The following is a 24,393-nucleotide window of genomic DNA, read 5'->3' as shown; positions in this document are numbered from 1 at the left end:
GGCAGTAGTTGAAGATATCATGATGAAATTTGGCAGGAACGTTACTCCTATTACTATATGTACGATTAACAAAAATTAGCAAAATAGGAGAAGGACCACGCCCACTTTTAAAAAAAAATTTTTTTTAAAGTAAAATTTTAACAAAAAATGTAATATCTTTACAGTATATAAGAAAATTATGTCAAAATTCAACTCCAGTAATGATATGGTGCAACAAAATACAAAAATAAAAGAAAATTTCAAAATGGGCGTGGCTCCGCCCTTTTTAATTTAATTTGTCTAGGATACTTTTAATGCCATAAGTCGAACCAAAATTTACCAATCCTTTTGAAATTTGGTAGGGGCATAGATTTTATGACGTTAACTGCTCTCTGTGAAAATGGGCGAAATCGGTTGAAGCCACGCCCAGTTTTTATACACGGTCGTCCGTCTGTCCTTCCGCATGGCCGATAACACGATAACTACAGCAAAAATTGACATATCTTTACTGAACTTAGTTCACGTACTTATCTGAACGCACTTTATCTTGGTGTAAAAAATGAACGAGATCCAACTATGACCACGCCCACTTTTTCGATATCGAAAATTCCGAAAAATGAAAAAAATGCCATAATTCTATACCAAATACGAAAAAAGGGATGAAACATGGTAATTGGATTGGTTTATTGACGCGAAATATAACTTTGGAAAAAACTTTGTAAAATGGTTGTGACACCTACCATATTAAGTAGAAGAAAATGAAAATGTTCTGCAGGGCGAAATAAAAAACCCTTGAAATCTTTGCAGGTATTACATATATAAATAAATTAGCGGTATCCAACAGATGATGTTCTGGGTCACCCTGGTCCACATTTTGGTCGATATCTGGCAAACGCCTTCACATATACACATATACACTACCACCACTCCCTTTTAAAACTCTCATTAATACCTTTAATTTGATACCAATATCGTACAAGCACATTCTAGAGTCACCCCTGGTCCACCTTTATGACGATATCTCGAAAAGGCGCCCACCTATAGAACTAAGCCCCACGGCCTTTCAAAATACTCATTAACACCTTTCATTTGATACCCATATCGTACAAACATATTCTAGAGTCACCCCTGGTCCACCTTTATGGCGATATCTCGAAAAGGCGTCCACCTATAGAACTAAGGCCCACTCCCTTTTAAAATACTCATTAACACCTTTCGTTTGATACCCATATTGTACAAACGTATTCTAGAGTCACCCCTGGTCCACCTTTATGGCGATATCTCGAAAAGACGACCACCTATACAACTACCACCACTCCCTTTTAAAACCCTCATTAATACCTTTAATTTGATACCCATATCGTACAAACACATCCTAGACTCACCCCTGGTCCACCTTTATGGCGATATTTCGAAACGGCGTCCACCTGTAGAACTTAGGCCCACTCCCTTTTAAAATACTCATTAGCACCTTTCGTTTGATACCCATATTGTACAAACGCATTCTAGATTCACCCCTGGTCCACCTCTATGGCGATATCTCGAAAAAGCGACCACCTATACAACTACCACCACTCCCTTTTAAAACCCTCATTAATACCTTTAATTTGATACCCATATCGTACAAACACATCCTAGAGTCACCCCTGGTCCACCTTTATGGCGATATTTCGAAACGGCGTCCACCTATAGAACTAAGGCCCACTCCCTTTTAAAATACTCATTAACACCTTTCGTTTGATACCCATATCGTACAAACATATTGTCACGGATATTACCATCACTAAGTTATTCCATCACTAAGGCGATGCTAAGGCCACGATAAGCAATATTTACGTCAATAATCAAATCATGTATACACATATATAAGGCAGCCGAAATAAGTCACACACAGATGCATTTACTTATACGCCTATGTATGCGCGAGAGACTGTATACTACAAACATTCACATCAATAATTCAATCATTACGTATCTACATAAACGAATAAATAATTGCGTCTACATATATGTACCATGTACGTATACGAGCAGCGGAGCGGCAATGAACAAACACATGCATATATCTTATCTGAGTTGTCACAAGAGAGAGCAATAATTTGTGCACGTAGTTGTGGCTGGCGATTTTGTAGCCGAAAGTAACTAGTAAGTTCTGGAAATCGAAGAGCCTAGAAGTATGCAGCGTAAACTATAAAAGCGGGGCAGGCGAGTAAGAAGTAATTCAGTTTGATTTGAGTTGTCAAGCAGTTTGATTAAGACGATATCTAGCGAGCAATAGCAGAGTTTCATTGAGCTATCAATCAGTGTGGTTATTAAGCAAGCTATTCGTTGCACAGTTTGTTATTGTGAAGTACTTTAATAAAGGCCATTTTGCATTATTACAAATTGGAGTTATTTATTCAACAGTTTAGTGATTCGAGAGGATTTCAAATAAGAGGATTTGTAAGCAAATTCGTTACAATTGGTGTCAGAAGAGGAATTGTTGAATAAATTCCAGAGGACAACAAGGACATGGCAAAGTTCAGTGAATTGAAGATCCAGCAACTAAAGAAGGAGTTGGAGAGCCGTGGATTGAATACAAGCGGCGTTAAACTTGAACTTCAGGCACGGCTACGAGAGGCAATGGAAGCAGAAGGAATTGATGTGGAAGAGTATGACTTTCATCTTGATGGCGAGGAAATAACAAAAATGGAAGAAACAACGCAGACAATGGCGAACACAGACTTGAACATGATTTTGGCTGCAATATCTGCTCAAACATCGACAGTGGCTTCTCAACTGGAATCGCAGGAGACACGCATAACATCCAAGATGGAAAAAGAACTAGAATCACAGGAGAACCGTATAACATCGAAGATTGAGGCACAAGAAACGCGTATGTCAGAAATGTCGACACAGATAACATCTAAGATGGAAACACATTTGGAAGAACAGAAGACATATTTGGCATCTCAACTGGAAGCGCAAGAGGCACGTATATCTGAAATGTCGGCACAAATTTCGGAACAGGTATCATCGCAGCTCTTTGTGAAACTGGAAGAGCAGGATGCAAAAATTTTACAACTCGAGGACAAAATTGATGCCGAAATAGAAGCGTTAAAAGGTCGTATGGAGCAGTTACAACTAAATCGCCCAGCTGTTTCAGCAAGCAATCCAAAGGTAAAAACACCATCATTTGACGGTTCTGTTCCTTTCCAGGTCTTCAAGCTACAGTTTGAGAAGACCGCAGCAGTGAACAACTGGAATGCGTAAGATAAAGTTGCTGCACTGTTCGTGGCATTGAAAGGGCCTGCAGCGGAAATCTTACAGACGATTCCAGAGTACGAACGGAACAGTTATGAAACATTGATGGCTGCTGTAGAACGACGTTATGGAAGCGAGCATAGGAAACAGATATTCCAAATTGAGTTGCAAAACCGCTACCAAAAAGCAAATGAGACATTGCAGGAGTTTGCTTCAGATATTGAAAGATTGGCTCATCTTGCAAATGCGGACGCACCCGTGGAATACACGGAAAGAGTGAAGATTCAGAGCTTTATAAATGGCATACGGGACGTCGAAACGAAGCGAGCCACATACGCGAACCCAAAGCAAACATTTTCTGAAACGGTATCCCATGCATTGACTCAGTAAACGGCGTCATTATTGAGTAAACCAGCATACAAAGCTCATCGTGTGGAAGTAGAAAGACCAGAGTGGGTAGATACAATTTTGGAAGCTCTGAAGGGATCACAACAGAAAAATGCCGGAGTTATGAAATGTTTCAAGTGCGGTAACCCAGGTCACATTGCACGTCATTGCAGTAGCAATACCAATAGTTCCAACAATGTGGGTGGCCGTAAACGCAGAGCTGAAGGAGACGAGCAAATCTCCAAATCCACTCAATCGTTAAACTAAAGCGAGTCAGCCGCAAGGGGCGACAGCTGGCTCCCTCAATTGAATGCCCCATAATCTCTATCTCGCAAATTGGAAGAAGGTCAAGCAATCTTACTGTCGGAGGACATGTGGATGGAAAGGAACGTTTACTGACTGTAGATACGGGTGCATCCCATTCCATCATTCGATCAGATTTAGTCAACAAGAAGATAAGGCCATTGCTTGGAGCAAGATTAAGTACAGCCACGGGAGAGGACACCCAGGTAATTGGAGAAGTAGAATGTGAAGTAGCAATTGGGAACGTCACGGTACTTCACAATTTTATAGTGGCAGGTATTGTTGATGAAATCATAATTGGAGTGGACTTCTTAATCAACCAAGGCATCAAGATCGATATGCAAAGCAAGACGATGCGATATAAGAACATGGATGTGCCACTTAATTTCGGCTACGAGAGAGGCTACAGTAGTAAACGAGTGCTGGTGGAAAAGAGTCAGCAAATACCACCAAAATCAGAAGCAGTCATCTGGGCAAAGGTTGATGGAGATTGTGGGACAAACAAATTGTGGGTTGTCGAAGCAGCAAATAAATCAGCACTGAACATAATTGTAGGAAAAACCCTGGCTATGACAAAACAAGATGGACGTATTCCGGTAAGAGTACTCAATGAGTTCAAGTCACCATTCACTTTGACCAAAGGAGCTATTTTGGGAAGATGCCAAGAGGCCGAAGTAGTTATTAACTGTGAACAGCTCCAGGAACACGTTTCATCTAGTAATACTGGTCTTTCAAATGATATCACGGCATGGACGCAAGAGCTAGAGGAAGCCTATCAGAGTAAGGCAAAACAACTGCTCATAAAATACGCGAACATATTTGACCAGGATGGTTCCAAACCAGGCCGCACCAATGTTGTGAAACATCAAATTGACACTGGAGACGCGAGGCCGATACGTCAAGCTCCACGTAGTGTTCCACTGGCGAAGCGGGAAGTAGTGAGTCAAATTATACAAGAAATGAGCGACAGCGGCGTCATCGAACCATCAGCTAGTCCATGGAGCTCACCGGTAGTACTTGTAAAGAAGAAGGATGGAAAAATGAGGTTTTACGTGGACTACCGGAAGTTAAATGACGTTACGAAAAAGGATAGCTACCCATTGCCAAGAATTGACGACACTCTGGACTCGCTATCTGGTACGAAATGGTTTTCCACACTGGACTTGAAAAGCGGCTATTGGCAAGTTGAGGTGAAGGAGGAAGATAAAGAGAAAACAGCCTTCAGTGTCGGTGATGGTCTTTGGCAATTTACAGTGATGCCTTTTGGACTTTGTAATGCACCAGCTACTTTTGAGAGACTCATGGACCAGGTACTGAAAGGACTACATTGGAAAACATGCTTGGTGTACCTGGACGACATCATCATATTGGGCAAGAGTTTTGATGAACATCTTAAGAACTTGGAGGAAGTTTTCCAGAGAATAGCTGGCGCTGGTCTGAAGTTAAGTCCCAAAAAGTGTACGCTGTTTAAAAAGGAAGTAAATTATTTGGGCCACAAAGTAACTACAGAAGGTGTCTGTACAGCGAATGAAAAGATAGAGGCAGTAAAGGATTGGCCAAGACCACAGAACCTACATGAATTGAGAAGTTTTCTTGGGCTATGCACATATTACCGCCGATTTGTACCAAATTTTTCCAGCGTAGCTCATAGCCTCCATGAGCTTACAAGAAAAAACAAAGCTTTTGAATGGAAGAAGGAGCAAGAAGTGGCTTTCCGAACATTGAAGGAGCGTTTGTGCACTGCCCCAATGTTAGCATATCCGATTCCAGGAGCCACATTTATTCTAGATACAGATGCGAGTGGATATGCTATAGGAGGCGTTTTATCACAACTGGTCGATGGACAGGAGAAGGTAGTTGCATATTACAGCCGTTCGATTGGAAAACCAGAGAGGAACTACTGTGTTACGCGGAGAGAGCTGTTGGCATTGGTAGACTGCATTAAACATTTTCACAAATACCTCTACGGCCAGCGATTCCGTGTCAGGACAGATCACGCAGCGTTGAAATGGCTTCTGCATTTCTGTAATCCGGAAGGACAATTGGCACGGTGGATCGAGCGACTACAAAGCTACGACTTTTCCATTGAGCATCGAAAAGATAGTACCCATGGAAATGCTGATGCAATGTCACGAAGACCATGTAGTTTGGAATGCAAGCACTGTTCAAAAGCCGAGGCTAAAGAAGACATTATAGATGTCCGGCTAATGAATATAACATGTACAGATGAATGGGACAAGGAACAGCTAAGAAAGTGCCAGCTAGAAGATGCAAATCTGTCACGTGTTATGCAAGGACTCGAACGAAATGAAAGGCCAAACAGAGAAGAGATGTCAGCAGAGAGTCCCATTGCGAAGTCATATTGGGCACAGTGGAACAGTTTAGAATTGATATCCGGTTGCCTTCATCGAGTATGGGAGAGTGAGGATGGTAAATACAAGAATAAACTGATAGTTGTTCCCAGAAAGAGGATTCCAAGCGGAGGTCATCTTGGAATCACGAAGACGCTCGAGAAGATTAAACAGAGATTCTATTGGGTTGGTTGCCGTCAGTCGGTCACTGAGTGGATTGCGAACTGCGAGGTTTGCAGCAGAGCGAAAGGGCCCAGAACACGAAGTCATGGCCAGATGAAGCAATATAACTCAGGTGCGCCATTTGAAAGGATCGCCATGGATGTCGCAGGTCCATTTCCTACTAGCAACCGCGGAAACAAATACGTACTGGTGGTTATGGATTATTTCAGTAAATGGCCAGAGGTATACCCAATACCAAACCAAGAAGCAGAAACAGTAGCAGAAGTGGTTAAAAACGAATGGGTTGCAAGGTATGGTGTACCAATGGAGTTACATTCTGACCAAGGCAGGAATTTCGAATCAGCTGTGTTCCAGGAAATGTGTAAGTCATTGGGCATTCGGAAAATACGGACAACTGCATTGCATCCTCAATCCGATGGTATGGTAGAACGATTCAATAGAACATTGGAGGAGCACTTAAGGAAAGTAGTAGACAAGTACCATAAAGAATGGGATACCCGCATACCATTATTCTTGATGGCTTACCGATCAGCAGTGCATGAGACAACGGGCCAAACCCCTGCAAAAGTAATTTTTGGCAATGACCTTAGACTGCCAGCTGATTTGAAGTTTGGGATAGATGCCAATGCAGAGAGAAATGTCAGGAAATCCACTAGTGATTTAGAAGAAGAGCTAAGAGAAATACATGATCTGATAAGGCAACGAACAAAGATTATGAGTGACAAGATGAAAGCCAGATATGATAAAGCAATTAATTCAGAAGGTTTTCAGGAAAGAGATTTGGTGCTGTTATACAACCCACAACGTAAAAAAGGTTTGTCCCCGAAATTGCAGTGTAATTGGGAAGGCCCATACAAAATTGTAAAACGGATCAACGATGTAGTGTACCGCATACAAACCATCGATAAACCACGAACCAAAATGAAAGTGGTCCATTTGGAAAGGCTGGCAACGTTTAGATCGAGAGATTTGTCTGACCGGGACGATCAGACTTAGGTGGAGGGCAGTGTCACGGATATTACCATCACTAAGTTATTCCATCACTAAGGCGATGCTAAGGCCACGATAAGCAATATTTACGTCAATAATCAAATCATGTATACACATATATAAGGCAGCCGAAATAAGTCACACACAGATGCATTTACTTATACGCCTATGTATGCGCGAGAGACTGTAAACTACAAACATTCACATCAATAATTCAATCATTATGTATCTACATACATAAACGAATAAATAATTGCGTCTACATATATGTACCATGTACGTATACGAGCAGCGGAGCGGCAATGAACAAACACATGCATATATCTTATCTGAGTTGTCACAAGAGAGAGCAATAATTTGTGCACGTAGTTGTGGCTGGCGATTTTGTAGCCGAAAGTAACTAGTAAGTTCTGGAAATCGAAGAGCCTAGAAGTATGCAGCGTAAACTATAAAAGCGGGGCAGGCGAGTAAGAAGTAATTCAGTTTGATTTGAGTTTTCAAGCAGTTTGATTAAGACGATATCTAGCGAGCAATAGCAGAGTTTCATTGAGCTATCAATCAGTGTGGTTATTAAGCAAGCTATTCGTTGCACAGTTTGTTATTGTGAAGTACTTTAATAAAGGCCATTTTGCATTATTACAAATTGGAGTTATTTATTCAACAGTTTAGTGATTCGAACTTAGCAGAGGATTTCAAATAAGAGGATTTTAAAGCAAATTCGTTACAATATTCTAGAGTCATCCCTGGTCCACCTTTATGGCGATATCTCGAAAAGGCGTCCACCTATAGAACTAAGGCCCACTCCGTTTTAAAATTCTCATTAACACCTTCATTTAATACCCATATCGTACAAACAAAGTCTAGAGTCACCCCTGGTCCACCTTTATTGCGATACCTCGAAAAGGCGTCCACCTATAAAACTAAGGCCCACTCCCTTTTAAAATACTCATTAACACCTTTCGTTTGATACCCATATTGTACAAACGTATGCTAGAGTTACTCCTGGTCCACCTTTATGGCGATATCTCGAAAAAGCGACCACCTATACAACTACCACCACTCCCTTTTAAAACCCTCATTAATACCTTTAATTTGATACCCATATCGTACAAACAAATTCTAGAGTCACCTGGTCCACCTTTATTGCGATATCTCGAAACGGCGTCCACCTATGGAACTAAGGATCACTCCCTTTTAAAATACTCATTAGCACCTTTTTTTTGATACCCATATTGTACAAACAAATTCTAGAGTCAACCCTGATCCACCTTTATGGCGATATCCCTAAATGGCGACCACCTATAGAACTATGGCCCACTCCCTCATAAAATACTCTTTAATGTCTTTCATTTGATAGACATGTCATACAAACACATTCCAGGGTTTCCCTCGGTTCATTTTCCTACATGGTTATTTTCCCTTATGTTGTCACCATAGCTCTCAACTGAGTATGTAATGTTCGGTTACACCCGAACTTAACCTTCCTTACTTGTTTTAAATTAATTAATTTAGTTCAGAGTTAATTTGAAAAATTTGTCAAAAATGTATGAGTTTACTCGACGTTAAAAAATTAACTTTCCGTTCTGCAAGTGGGCCTAAGTGGCACAACTAAAAATTCGAAAACAAACTTAGAAAGACTGTCAAGAATATTTCCCCCAAACGCGTTTTTATACTCTTACTAAGGAACCTACATATGTATGTACATTATCCCATTCGTTTATGGAAGCAATAGCATTGCATAGATCTTTTGTCTACTTGCAGACTTACAAAACCAGATATATGTTTCTGAAATAAAACAAGTAAGGAAGGCTAAGTTCGGGTGTAACCGAACATTACATACTCAGCTGAGATCTTTGGAGAAAAAATAAGGGAAAATCACCATGTAGGAAAATGAACCTAGGGTAAACATGGAATGTGTTTGTATGACATGGGTATCAAATGGAAGATATTAAAGAGTATTTTAAAAGGGAGTGAGCCATAGTTTTATAGGTGGACGCCTTTTCGAGATATCGCCATAAAGGTAAACCAGGGGTGACCCTTTAATGTGTTTGGGTATCAAATTAGTTGTATACGTGAAGGCGTTTTCGAGATATCGATCAAAATGTGGACCAGGGTGACCCAGATCATCATCTGTCGAATACCGCTAATTTATTTATATATGTAATATCACGAACAGTATTCCTGCCAAGCCTCCAAGGGCTTTTGATTTCGCCCTGCAGAACTCTTTCATTTTCTTCTACTTAATATGGTAGGTGTCACACCCATTTTACAAAGTTTTTTCTAAAGTTATATTTTGCGTCAATAAGCCAATCCAATTACCATGTTTCATCCCTTTTTATACTCAGTTGAGCAGAGCTCACAGAGTATATTAAGTTTGATTGGATAACGGTTGGTTGTACATATATAAAGGAATCGAGATAGATATAGACTTCCATATATCAAAATAATCAGGATCGAAAAAAAATTCGATTAAGCCATGTCCGTCCGTCCGTCCGTTAACACGATAACTTGAGTAAATTTTGAGGTATCTTGATGAAATTTGGTATGCAGGTTCCTGAGCACTCATCTCAGATCGCTATTTAAAATGAACTATATCGGACTATAACCACGCCCACATTTTCGATATCGAAAATTTCGAAAAACCGAAAAAGTGCGATAATTCATTACCAAAGACAGATAAAGCGACGAAACTTGGTAGATGAGTTGAATTTATGACGCAGAATAGAAAATTAGTAAAATTTTGGACAACGGGCGTGGCACCGCCCACTTTTAAAAGAAGGCAATTTAAAATTTTGCAAGCTGTAATTTGTCAGTCGTTGAAGATATCATGATGAAGTTTAGCAGGGACGTTACTCCTATTAATATATGTATGCCCAATAAAAATTAGCAAAATCGGAGAAGGACCACGCCCACTTTAAAAAAAAAAATTTTTTTTAAGTAAAATTTTAACAAAAAAATTAATATCTTTACAGCATATAAGTAAATTATGTCAACATTCAACTCCAGTAATGATATGGTGCAACAAAATACAAAAATAAAAGAAAATTTCAAAATGGTCGTGGCTCCGCCCTTTTTCATTTAATTTGTCTAGGATACTTTTAACGCCATTAGTCGAACAAAAATTAACCAATCCTTTTGAAATTTGGTAGGGGCATAGATTTTATGATGTTAACTGTTTTCTGTGAAAACGGGCGAAATTGGTTGATGCCACGCCCAGTTTTTATACACAGTCATTCGTCTGTCCTTCCGCATGGCCGTTAACACGATAACTTGAGCAAAAATCGACATATCTTTAATGAACTTAGTTCACGTACTTACTTGAACTCACTTTATCTTGGTATGAAAAATGAACGAAATCCGACAATGACCACGCCCACTTTTTCGATATCGAAAATTACGAAAAATGAAAAAAATGCCATAATTCTATACCAAATACGAAAAAAGAGATGAAACATGGTGAGGTAATTGGATTGGTTTATTGACGCGAAATATAACTTTAGAAAAAACTTTATAAAATGGTTGTGACACCGACCATATTAAGTAGAAGAAAATGAAAAAGTTCTGCAGGGCGAAATAAAAAACCCTTAAAATCTTGGCAGGTATTACATATATAAATAAATTAACGGTATCCAACAGATGATGTTCTGGGTCACCCTGGTCCACATTTTGGTCGATATCTGGAAAACGCCTTCACATATATAACTACCACCACTCCCTTTTAAAACTCTCATTAATACCTTTAATTTGATACCCATATCGTACAAACACATTCTAGAGTCACCCCTGGTCCACCTTTATGGCGATATTTCGAAACGGCGTCCACCTATAGAACTAAGGCCCACTCCCTTTTAAAACCCTCATTAATACCTTTAACTTGATACCCATATGGTACAAACAAATTCTAAGGTCACACCTGGTCGACCTTTATGGCGATATCTCGAAACGGCGTCCACCTGTGGAACTAAGCATCACTCCCTTTTAAAATACTCATTAATACCTGTCTTTTGATACCCATATTGTACAAACAAATTCTAGGGTCACCCCTGGTCCACCTTTACGGCGATATCTCGAAACGGCGTCCACCTATGGAACTAAGGATTACTCCCTTTTAAAATACTCATTAACATCTTTCGTTTGATACCCATATTGTACAAACGCATTCTAGGGTCACACCTGGTCCACCTTTATGGCGATATCTCGAAACGGCGTCCACCTGTGGAACTAAGCATCACTCCCTTTTAAAATACTCATTAACACCTTTCTTTTGATACCCATATTGTACAAACAAATTCTAGGGTCACCCCTGGTCCACCTTTGTGGCGATATCTCGAAACGGCGTCCACCTATGGAACTAAGGATTACTCCCTTTTAAAATACTCATTAACACCTTTCTTTTGATACCCATATTGTACAAACAAATTCTGGGGTCACCCTTGGTCCACCTTTATGGCGATATCTCGAAACTGCGTCCACCTATGGAACTAAGGATTACTCCGTTTTAAAATACTCATTAACACCTTTCATTTGATACCCATATCGTACAAACGCATTCTAGAGTCACCCCTGGTCCACCTTTATGCCGATATCTCGAAAAGGCGACCACCTATACAGCTACCACCACTCCCGTTTAAAACCCTCCTTAATACCTTTAATTTGATACCCTGGTCCACCTTTATGGCGATATCTCGAAATGGCGTCCACCTATGGAACTAAGCATTACTCCTTTTTAAAATACTCATTAACACCTTTCTTTTGATACCCATATTGTACAAACAAATTCTAGGGTCACCCCTGGTCCACCTTTATGGCGATATTTCGAAACGGCGTCCACCTATGGAACTAAGGATTACTCCCTTTTAAAATACTCATTAACACCTTTCATTTGATACCCATATCGTACAAACGCATTCTAGAGTCAACCCTGATCCACCTTTATGGCTATATCCCTAAATGGCGTCCACCTATAGAACTATGGCCCACTCCTTCATAAAATACTCTTTAATGCCTTTCATTTGATAGACATGTCATACAAACACATTCCAGGGTTTCCCTCGGTTCATTTTCCTACATGGTTATTTTCCCTTATGTTGTCACCATAGCTCTCAACTGAGTATGTAATGTTCGGTTACACCCGAACTTAACCTTCCTTACTTGTTTCATATTTGGTATTGAATTATGGCATTTTTTTTTCATTTTTCGTAATTTTCGATATCGAAAAATTGGGCGTGGTCATATTCGGATTTCTGCCATTTTTCATAGCAAGATAAAGTGAGTTCAGATAAGTAAGTGAACTAAGTTTAGTAAAGATATATTGATTTTTGCTCAAGTTATCGTATTAAAGGCCGAGCGGAAGGACAGACGGTCGACGGTGTATAAAAACTGGGCGTGGCTTCAACCGATTTCGCCCATTTTGGCAGAAAACAGTTATCGTCATCTATGCCCCTACCAAATTTCACAAGGATTGGTAAATTTTTGTTCGACTTATGGCATTAAAAGTATTCTACACGAATTAAATGAAAAAGGGCGGAGCCACGCCCTTTTTGAAATTTCCTTTAATTTTTGTATTTTGTTGCACCATATCATTACTGGAGTTGAATGTTGACATAATTTACTTATATACTGTAAAGATATACAATTTTTTGTTAAAGTTTGACTATTTTTTTTAAAAAGTCGGCGTGGTCGTTCTCCGATTTTGCTAATTTTTATTAAGCATACATATAGTAATAGGAGTAACGTTCCTGCCAATTTCATCATGATATCTTTAACGACTGCCAAATTACAGCTAGCAAAACTTTTAAATTACCTTCTTTCAAAAGTGGGCGGTGCTACGTCCATTGTCCAAAATTTTGCTGATTTTCTATTCTGCGTCATAAGGTCAACCCACCTACCAATTTTCATCGCTTTGTCCGTCTTTGGTAATGAATTATCGCACTTTTCGGTTTTTCGAAATTTTCGATAGCGAAAAAGTCGGCGTGGTTGTTGTCCGATTTCGTTCATTTTAAATAGCAATCTGAGATGAGTGCCCAGGAACCTATATACCATTCATCAGATACCTAAAAATTTACTCAAGTTATCGTGTTAACGGACAGACGGACGGACGGACGGACATGGCTCAATCGAATTTTTTTTTTCGCCCATATCATTTTGATATATAGAAGTCTATATCTATCTCGGTTAGTTTATGCAGTTACGGATTACCGTCATGCGAACAAAATTAATATACTCTGTGACCTCTGCTCAGCTGAGTATAAAAATCAATTTCGATCAGTTGTTTCGAAACAAATGAAACAGCCACTTTAATCGGAACTAAAACGATATTAATTATTGATATTGCTTCAATAAAGTTACAATGGCTCGATTTCTGCCTATCATAACCAAAGAAGACAAATTAATAATAAGACGTCAGCTAGTACGTTTGATATCGACCACTCATTGTTGCCAGCTATCGAGCTATTAAGGTTTTTGACAGTTGATTTCTCACTTGTCGTTTTGAATTCGCGGCCCGCCCCTTCTCTGTTTCGCAGCATGAATTATTTAATATTTTTCACAACTTTTATACTCAGCGTGCTTTGCAAACAGAGTATATTAACTTTGATTGGATAAGGGCTGGCTGTAAAGGTACAAAGGAATAGAGATAGATATATACCTCCATATATCAAAATCATCAGTATCGAAAAAAATTTGATTGAGCCATGTCCGTCCGTCCGTCCGTCCGTCTGTCCGTTTACACAATAACTTGAGTAAATATTGAGATATCTTCACCAAATTTGGTACACGAGCTTATCTGGGCCCAGAATATATTGGTATTGAAAATGAGCGAAATCGGATGATAATCACGCCCACTTTTTATATATATAACATTTTTGAAACCGGATTATTTAGTAAACAATACACCTAGAATGTTGAAATTTGACGTGTGGACTGATATTGAGACTCTAGATAAAAATTTGAAAAAAAAAATTTAAAATGGGCGTGGCGCCACCCACTTGTGATAAAATCAATTTTACAAATATTATTAATCATAAATCAAAAATCGTTAAAGCTATCGTAACAAAATTCGGCAGGGAGCTTGCCTTTACTATAAGGAATGCTTTAAAGAAAAATTAACGAAAGCGGTTAAGGACCACGCCCACTTTTATGTAAAAGATTTTTAAAAGGGTCTTGAACGAAAATAATAAGCTATATCTTAGCGAAAAAGGGCTTGTCATCAATAGAATTTTAGTTTTTAAATTGAATTATAACATTAAATTGGAAAACATTACAATTTTTTTGAAAATGGGTGTGGCACCGCCCCTTTTATGACTAAGCAATTTTCTATGTTTCGGGAGCCATAACTCGTAGAAAAATTAACATATCGTAATAAAATTGGGTACACAAATTTTCCCTATAGCAGGAAATATTTCTAGAAAAAATGGGCGGAATCGTTTAAAGACCACGGCAACTTAGGCATAAAACAAGTTTAAAAGGGTCGTACACGAGAATAATAAGCTATAACTTAGCAAAAAATAGTTTTGAATTAATGATATTTCACTTATCAAGTTTTATTATAAGAGGAAATGTGGAGACATTTTTTTTTAAACGCGCGGTGCGACGTGCTATGTAGAAAAGTAATTTTTTTTTGCCAAAAATCTTAATAGAAGCCAGCGAGAAGCTTTGGTTGGATTCGAACATGTTAACTGACGTCTCTTGTTTCATACATCCTCTTTGCCATAAGGCTACCATTATTTGTTCTTAAGCCCCTCAAATTTTTTACGTCCAGCCCAAATTCGTTCAATGTTCTTAAAATTGAATCTACAGCACACTTGAAAAAAGCTAGAATGACCACACTGGTTGTCAGTAGTCACTAGAGAGAATCCATGCCTGTTGCCTTCAGCCAGCAAAACATTAATACGTGGCAAATGATAAAAGAGTAGAAGCGAAATACATTTTTTCAAATTCAACAATACATCATTTAAAACCATATCAAGTTCAGACAGCTGTTTAAGTTTAATGTGGTCATATTAATTGTTTCCGAGATGGTCAGGCTCGTGCGTTAATGGTGCTTGTTACCGGAACGTACCGGATCTATATCCAGCAAAGCAACATCAACATCGATAACACTCCCCAAAACCTTCGGGAAGTGTTTTTATCGTTAATACAACAACAACAAGAGTGTCGTATTCATGTAAAATTTTAATTTTCCATGGTTTCCAATATAAAATTTTATAAGAGAATACCACATACGGCGGATAGGAGACTTTGTGAATTGCCTAATATTCTCCACGGGAGTTAAAAATAACTGGTCTTATTTATAAAAGAGTGGGTAAAACAAAACTTTTGTCATAAGGTAAGTTCAAGGGAAGACACCGAATGTTGACCGCATTAGATGTATGTATGTATATTAATATGTAGATTTCGGTCTATAAAAAAATTACTTGGCGAGATTTAACGTTATAGAGATTTAGGCCGAGTTTCTCTTTAATTTTACGTGATACTCATTTTAAATGTTTCCCAAAAACTGGCGGGACAGACACGTTTTATTCCGTTGCCGAACGGTAGTTGCAAGGCAGACGCATTTTCGCCGAGAACCTTTTAATGGCATAAATACACTCGTAGTGTTTGTCAAACCACTGTGGAGAGGCGACCTAACTAAGTTCGGGTGTAACCGAACATTATATACTCAGCGTGAGCTTCAATTGTACATTTCATTTCAGATAAATTACTTTTCTACATAACAAGTGGCACCCGCCGCCCGTTTAAAAAAAGTGTCCCCCATTTCCTCTTACAATAAAACTTGATAAGTGAAATATCATTGATTCAAAACTATTTTTTGCTAAGTTATAGCTTATTATTCTAGTCTACGACCCTTTTAAACTTGTTTTATATCTAAGTTGCCATGGTTTTTAACCGATCCCGTCCATTTTTAAAAGAAATATTTTCTGTTATAAGGAAAATCTGTGTACCCAATTTTATTACGATCCGTTAATTTTTCTTCGAGTTATGGCTCCCGAAACATAGAAACTTGCTTAGTCATAAAAGGGGCGGTGCCACGCCCATTTTTTTTAAATTTGAAGTTTTTCCTATTTATTGTTATAAATCCAATTGGGAAATGAAATACCATTGATATAAAGCTCTTCTTTGCAAAGATATAGCTTATTTTATTCGTCCGCGACCCTTTTAAAAATCTTTTATATAAAAGTGGGCGTCGTCCTTAACCGATTTCGTTAATTTTTCTTCAAAGCATTCCTTATAGTAAAGGTAACCGCTCTGTCGAATTTTGTTACGATAGGTTTAACGATTTTTTTTGTAAAATTGAATTTATCACAAGTGGGCGGTGCCACGCCCATTTATAAAAATTTTTCAAAATTTGTCAAATTTCAACATTCTAGGTGTATTATTTACTAAATTATCAGGTTTTTTATGTTTTCCAAAATTTTATATATATAAAAAGTGGGCGTGGTTATCATCCGATTTCGCTCATTTTCAATACCATTCTATTCTGGGTCCAGATAAGCTAGTGTACCAAATTTGGTGAAGATATCTCAATATTTACGCAAGTTATCGTGCTAACGGACGGACGGACGAACATGGCTCAATCAAATTTTTTTTCGATACTGATGATTTTGACATATGTAAGTCTATAGCTATCTCGATTCCTTTATACCTGTGCAACCAACCCTTATCCAATCAAAGTTAATATTCTCTGTGTGCAAAGCACGCTGTGTATAAAAATATATAATAACAAGTAAGAACGGGACTGCCACGGCTGTGCCGAAGACTTGATACCTTTCATGAATGGGGCTGAACAATAATCTTATCCCGTTCGTAATCTCCGAATAATCGGATGTATAAAATAAGAAATATATAGTGAACAGATATACATACATAAACGATTTTTAAGATAAATATAAAATAAAAAACATGTAGGTACTTTGTGTGAGGATGCAAAGTTTCAGGTTTTTTGTGGTCTGCGTGTAAAAACTATGACTACGAATCACGTATTTCAACAATATATGACGTAAACGTAACTATTTGATGAAATTTGATGAATTTTGAAGCTTCTAGTCGTATAAAAGGGGCAAAAATTACAGTTTATATGGGGTATATAATATATGTACCACCGATCTCTATGATTTTTTCAGACAACAATATATGCTATATACGTAAGCATTCGTTGAAATTTGAAGCCTCTAGCTCTTAAAATAGGGCAGTAATTACGAAAAGTTTCTTATCTGAACAATCGGTTGTGGGGGATATATACTATATATACGACCGATCTCATCAATTTTTTCAGGCAACAATATGTGCAATATACGAAATTATATGGTGAAGTTTGAAGCTTCAATCTGTTAAATTGAGTAAGATATGACAAAAATCCTCATTTTCTGAAAAATCGGTTGTATGGAGGATATATGCTATAGTGGTCCGATCCGGCCGGTTCCGACAAATGTCTAATCGGACACCCGCTCACCAAATTTTATCAAGATATCTCTGTTTGCCTACAAACAGACAGACGGACAGACGGACATGGCTAAATCAACTCAGCTCTTCATCGTGATTATTTCGGTATACTTAATGGTGGGTCTATCTATTTTCCTTTAAGGACTTACAATTTTGGGTTTCGTGACGAAATTAATATACCATTTCATTTTCATGAAAGGTATAAAAACTTTTTCTAAACTTTTATGTTGCTTTATACCAAAAAACGTGAGGGGTATGCAATTGCAATAAGGCTTAAGGCCTCGGGGCAGCTTGTGTTCATAGCAGTATAGCCCGTCTAATATCGGGCAACCGGAATATATAGTCCCGTGCCTGAGCTTCGAAAGAGATCTTGGGGCTATAATTGAGCCGGAGGGTTGGTTCCAGGGTGCAGAAATGACAGAACATAGTATACACGTCTATACGGATGGTTCCAAATTAATGGAAGGGGTCGGGTCTGCTGTTTAATGGGTCGAACCAGAAATCAGTAGATCCTGCAGGCTGCCAGATTACTGCAGCGTATTTCAGGCGGAAACTATACGTGAAGAAAGCAGCAGCAATTCTGGAAGAAGCGTGCTTAAGCTGCAGTCACGGCAATAAATATATATAAAGCAATATATTAAAGCAATAAACTCACACAGGACTTCATCAAGAAGTGTTCTGGCATGCAAAGAAGCATTGGAAAAACTTCGATCAGGCTCGGTCATACATCTATACTGGGTTCCCGGTCATAAAGGGATAGAAGGTAACGAAAAGACCGGTGAGCAACACTTGCTGAATCGACGATAGCCGTCCCAATCTCTTTGGGAGAAATCAAAAGGAGAAAGTAGTTATATATGATCCATCAAACAAGAAAGGCATGGACAAAAGCGCGGGGCTGCAACGTTTCTAAGATCATGTGCACATCCTACGATATAGCGCTTACAAAATGGCTCATATCTGTGAAGAGAGAAGACTTAAGGCTCACAACAGTAACATCAGGTGTAGGGAGTGTGAGCTGCAACAAGAAACAGTTGAGCACGTTCTGTGTTCGTGTTCTGCGCTCGCCAGTTCAAGGCTCCAGCCATTAGGGTCGTCAGAGTTGACAGATCTCGAGTAAGCAATTGAGCAAGGTCATAGAAAACCTCCAGTATTTGCCAAGAGTTATCCTACAACATAAGTCCTGGCACCTGAATGGGGTTCTTCCGTTTGGTCGTCAAATAAATTCTGATAATACTATGGACACATTCAGTCTATGTGAGGTCTTTATTATCCGGCCAATTCAACCTAACCTTATGGGCCTTAAACTCAGCACCTTCAGTGTTGTAGGCGGGGCACGCTACCACTATACCACCACACCACGGCAGCCGCGTAAAAGAAGATTTTTGGCGAACATTTCAGCAAAATATTTGATCAAGTGACACGTCCAAATTTTTAAACCAAGTTATGTATATACATATACAGCTGCGAGTAAAAAAATGACAGTTGAAAATATTTGCACATCTTTTCTAACGGCCCTTGGAACGGTTAATCTGAACCCGGTGTCTGAACTTTTAAATTGATTTTTGTTTTAGAAGTATTTGTACCCGAAAGTGCAAAAACTACGTTTTTGTGGTATATACTGTGGCGAATGTTGACATCACTACGCTGTTAGTAAACACACGCTTTTGGTTGTGAAGTATAATTGTGAAGTACTACTCCCAAAGTATTCTAAATAAAGACCAGTTTGCAATACTGAATATTGGAGTGATTTATTCAACAGTTTAGCGATTCGAACATTAGCAGAAGGTCTCAAATAAGCGGAATTTTCCCTAAATTCGTTACAATACTTTTTTTTTTACAAATTTGAAGTCTACTTTTAGGACCGCTAGTCACTGAATAACTGGATGAAGGCGGGTTCAGCAAACCGTGCGTATGATTGTGACTGAACTCTTCAGACCGATTTTGATGAAAGTGATGATGAGATTTCATTAACCTATTATTTTAGATACTTTTCTTTACGGAAAGTGGACTGTAATAAATAGTGTTTACGTTGTGATTTACTCGATATTTGGTATAGGGAAACGTGGAAGAAGGAAATGGAGATAAGAATGAAGAACGCAAGATGGGAAGATAGGAAGCAGAGGAAGCAAGAGAAGGGAAGGCGATGAAGAGAAGGAGGTTGGAAATTATAGGAAATGAACTAGAAGAGAGAAAACCCGAGGAAGTGAAAGTGGAAGATATGGAAGAGGACAGCCTCAAACTGGGAGAGGAGGAGGAGAGGCAGGAAGATAGACTAATTATTTTGATGAGCGCTTTTGTTAAGTCGCAAACGCAGATGGCATAAACAGTGAAGAAGGAAGCTCAGAAGGAGGCTCACCTGTAAAATGTAGGCAAACCATCTTTCGGGCAGAACAACGTCTGCCGAGAAGGCTAGTCTATATTTACAAAAATTAATTGATGTGCGTTAGTCTCTCTAAAACTCGAACACGGCTTGAACGATTTCGAAACTTTGTTTGTTTAGTTCGTTATGGTTCAAGGATGGTTTGACAAAAAAAATACATATATATGAAAAAGTGGGCAGTACTATTAATTTAAATTCGCTCCATCTTCGCAATTATTTAAACAAGACAGTTAATGATATAGAGATTTCATATATGAGAAAATTGAGGTGGGCGTAGGAGTGGAAGTGACATGAGAGTGGAAGTGAGTGTGGGAGTGGGAACGGAAATGGGAGTGGGATTAGGAACGCGAGGGGAAGCGGGAGTGGAAGTCTGAGAGGAAAAGGTAGTGGAAGGGAGATAAATGGAATTGGGGATGGAATTCAATAAGAAGACAATGGAAGTTAAGTTGAAGAGATTGGTACAGAGTGAAAAGGGGAAGCGAGGCTCACTTTTTGAATGTAAGCAAATCAATTTTCAGGTAGGGAAAAGTCTGCCGGGTACACTAGTACGTTATAAAAATATCTAATACAATTTTTGTAAATAATTGTTGCTGTTACTTTTCTACTCGCAGGTGTATATACATTAGGGATGTCACTGAAGTGAACGGAATGGATAAATCAAATTTGAGTCGCCTTTAATTAGAATTTAAGTGCAAATGATTAGAAGCTTACAAAAGCCGTTTCAAATGGAATGATTATAAAAAATCAAATTATATTTAACCAATTACATCCCAACCAAATTTGAAACCTTACAACTCACAGAAGCTCCCATAATGCCAACAATACGGAAAGCAAACCTAATTACTTAACGTTAAGGACCTCGGTAGCAAAGGGCCACAATATCGAAACCAGAGGTAAACATCAGTCCAAACCTCTGACCTTTCGAATTCGAAGCTCCCTAATATCACTAAAGTACATAATGTTGTATTAACATCGCCATAGGCGGGAATATAAAAACAAACAGGAATATGGCGTTCAAAGTTGTAAACAACTTTCACCATTTATATCATATTTTAGCTAAAGGCATTATTCAGTTATTTAAAATCTTTCTTATGGCTGGAACAAGTTTTAGCGCTCTTATTTCCACTCTGACGGTTATTTGTCTCTTTGAAAGAGTCGGTGTCTCAGCTCAAGTTAGCAATAGAGTTATTAACGGTAGAGTTGTTAACATCAGGAACGCACCATTCATGGTAAACCTCCGCGACAGAGGTGCCTTATTCTGTGGTGGTTCGTTAATATCACGCACTCACGTTCTCACTGCAGCTCATTGTATGGAAGGAAGAGTACGTAGCCAAGTTACCGTTCATGCCGGTGCATCCACTCTATCACAAAGTGGTATAACACGTCAAATAGCAGAGGTATATACATCCGGCGCTTATAATACGCGAACCAGACATAGTGACGTGGCTGTATTAAAACTAGTTTCGGCTATAAATAGTACCAGCGTGGGAACGATTGGTTTATGTAATACTCCAATAAAACGTGGTGTGGGTTTAAGAGTTTATGGTTGGGGTTTAATCGCCGAAAATGGTGTTCGTCCGTCAAACAGGTTGCGTACAATTCGTGTACCTGTAATTCGCAGGCAAAGGTGTAGACGACAATATAGAGGTGTTTCACGTTTAACTAGAACTATGTTTTGTGCTGCAGCGCTTGGACGAAGGGATTCGTGTACTGGTGATTCTGGTGGTCCAGCCGTTGCTAATGGTCGTGTTTGTGGTATTGTGTCATTTGGTGCTGGATGTGCACGGCTAAATTTTCCTGGTGTTTATACGAGTGTTGCCGCAGTGCGAGAATTTATAAATAGATCGTTAACACGATAACTTTTAAGTTCTTTTTTTAGGCCGATAGGTCGATAAAAACAAAAACAATTGTTCTTTTTTTAGACAAATTTTTAAATGATAATTTACGTATTTTTGTGAGTACGTATGTATGTTTGGAAAATAAAGAGTCTGTTTAATTGAAATCCATTTCTTGCTCACGCATTGGTTTTATTTATTGTAGGGAAGGTTTGCATAATTCAAGGCTTCGCAACGTGCTAAATTTTTGTACAAATATTTTTGAATAACACAAATAGATCATTTAAGCATGTGTCTACATATTCGAAGCTTAATGCGTTATAACAAAGCTTTGTTAACTTTTTCTATAACAAAGAATGTGTAAATATTGACGCAGCAAATATTTCAAACGAAAACAAATAATGATCTCTGTCATGTACTTAAGAATTTACTTGATTGACGCTTAACCGTTTAAACAGTTATGGCCGTCCAACAAGGCGCGCCAGTCACTTCTTCGCTTCGTCAACTCGCGCCAGTTGGTCTCACCGGAGTAAGAACCGCTCTAAGATCCCATAGACAGGTTTCGATAAAAATACTTTTTTATCCGGAACATAATCTTTAACTCGCATAACATGGCCTAGCTGGCGTAGCCGCTGTGCTTTAATTCGCTGGACTATGTTGATGTCTTTATAAACCTCATACAGTTGTACATACATTCTCTCGAACACTCTCAGAGCCTCTTCTGTTGTCATGGTCAATGCTTCTGCACCATATAGCAGGACGGGTGCGAAAAGCGACTTGTAGAGCATAATTTTCGTTTGCGAGAGAGGATTTCCCTTTTCAATTGCCTACCTAGTCCAAAGTAGCCTTAATTGGCAAGAATGATTCTTCGCTGGATTTCAAAGCTAGTGTTGTTTGTGTTTAATGTTGGTTCCCAAACAAACAAACTCTTTTACTATTTCGAAATGATGATTGGAAACATTGGCGTACTAAGGCCCAAATGCGCTGATTCTTTGCTTGATGAGCGCTGGTACTTTGTTTTGTCCTAATTCACCATCAAACCCATCGTTGCCGCATCTTTTTCCAGTTCAGAGAACTTTCAATGATATCAATGTCGTCAGTATACGCCAGTAATTGCACGTTTGTATAAAATTATGTTTTCTCCAGCACCAAATTAATGAAATCAAAATTGGTAGTCTCCCTGCCTGAAACCTCGTTTAATTTCGAATGGCTCGGAGAGGTCCTTCCCAATTCTGACTGAACTGATGGTGTTGCTAAATTAGTTTCAATCAAACCATAAATATGAATCTGCCAAAAGAGTCATAAAATAATAATAAGTTATGGATCTAATGAGTAATGGAAGTCACCATTTTACATATTAATAATCCGATTAAGCATTTCAGAGCTATTGCGATTTAAAAAATTGATTTCGGTCACGGATCGTATGACACGATGCGGGCCCTGATTGATGGTCGATTTACCATCTTTGAAGCCGCACTGGTGAGGTGCCATTAGCCGATTCACGGTGAGCTTCAATCTTTCGCACAATACGCTTGAAATATACGATCTTAGGAAAGCCGATTCCGCAATAGTTTGCGCAGTTTTCAGGATCACCATTCTTGCCTCGGTCATTTACAAGTATGAAATTTAAAATGTGATAAATTAAATAAGTGATGAGTGAAGTTACAAGTGTACATCTACACGTACACGTTAACTGTCGCGAGCAGCTCCTTTCAGAGCACTTCACGTCAGTCCCTTATTGAGTATTTGATCGGAAAATTTATAGAAAAGAAGATAATGAACTTTCTTAGCGGAACTTTTTATACTCATCGTGCTTTGCACACAGAGTATATTAACTTTGATTGGCTAACGGTTGGTTTTAGAGGTATAAAGGAATCGAGATAGATATAGACTTCCATATATCAAAATCATCAGTATCGAAAAAAATTTGATTGAGCCAAGTCCGTCCATCCGTCTGTCCGTTAACACGATAACTTGAGTCAGTATTGACATATCTTCACCAAATTTGGTACACGGGCTTATCTGGTCCCAGACTAGAATGGTATTGAAAATGAACAAAATCGGATGATAACCACGCCCACTTTTTATATATATAACATTTTGAAAAACACAAAAAATCTGATTATTTAGTAAATAATACACTTAGAATGGTGAAATTTGACATGTGGACTGATATTGAGACTCTTGCTAAAAATTTGAAAAAAAAAATCTTAAATGGGCGTGTCACCGCCCACTTGTACTAAAATCAATTTTACAGATATTATTAATCATAAAGCAAAAATCGTTAAACCTACCGCAACAA

At 38.6% G+C, this 24,393-nt stretch overlaps 2 protein-coding genes across 2 annotated transcripts in view; one reads left to right on the top strand and one right to left on the bottom strand.

The window, feature by feature from the left end:
- gry (trafficking protein particle complex subunit 11 gry) overlaps nucleotides 1-24,393 on the bottom strand; it is a 218,104-nt gene that overhangs the window by 178,789 nt on the left and 14,922 nt on the right. The window lies entirely within an intron of this gene.
- LOC137252925 (seminase) lies at nucleotides 21,356-22,246 on the top strand. Its single transcript, XM_067789061.1, has one exon. It carries the CDS (start codon nucleotides 21,483-21,485, stop codon nucleotides 22,113-22,115), a length of 633 nt encoding a protein of 210 aa, XP_067645162.1. The 5' UTR covers nucleotides 21,356-21,482; the 3' UTR covers nucleotides 22,116-22,246.

Source organism: Eurosta solidaginis, chromosome 5, assembly GCF_040869045.1.
Source record: "Eurosta solidaginis isolate ZX-2024a chromosome 5, ASM4086904v1, whole genome shotgun sequence".
NCBI classification, from domain to species: domain Eukaryota; kingdom Metazoa; phylum Arthropoda; class Insecta; order Diptera; family Tephritidae; genus Eurosta; species Eurosta solidaginis.
This window is presented reverse-complemented; position numbering and strand designations above follow the sequence as displayed.

What these genes read in the sequence shown, in the direction of transcription:
- LOC137252925 (XM_067789061.1), top strand. Translation starts at nt 21,483, where the DNA reads ATGGTAAACCTCCGCGACAGAGGTGCCTTATTCTGTGGTGGTTCGTTA.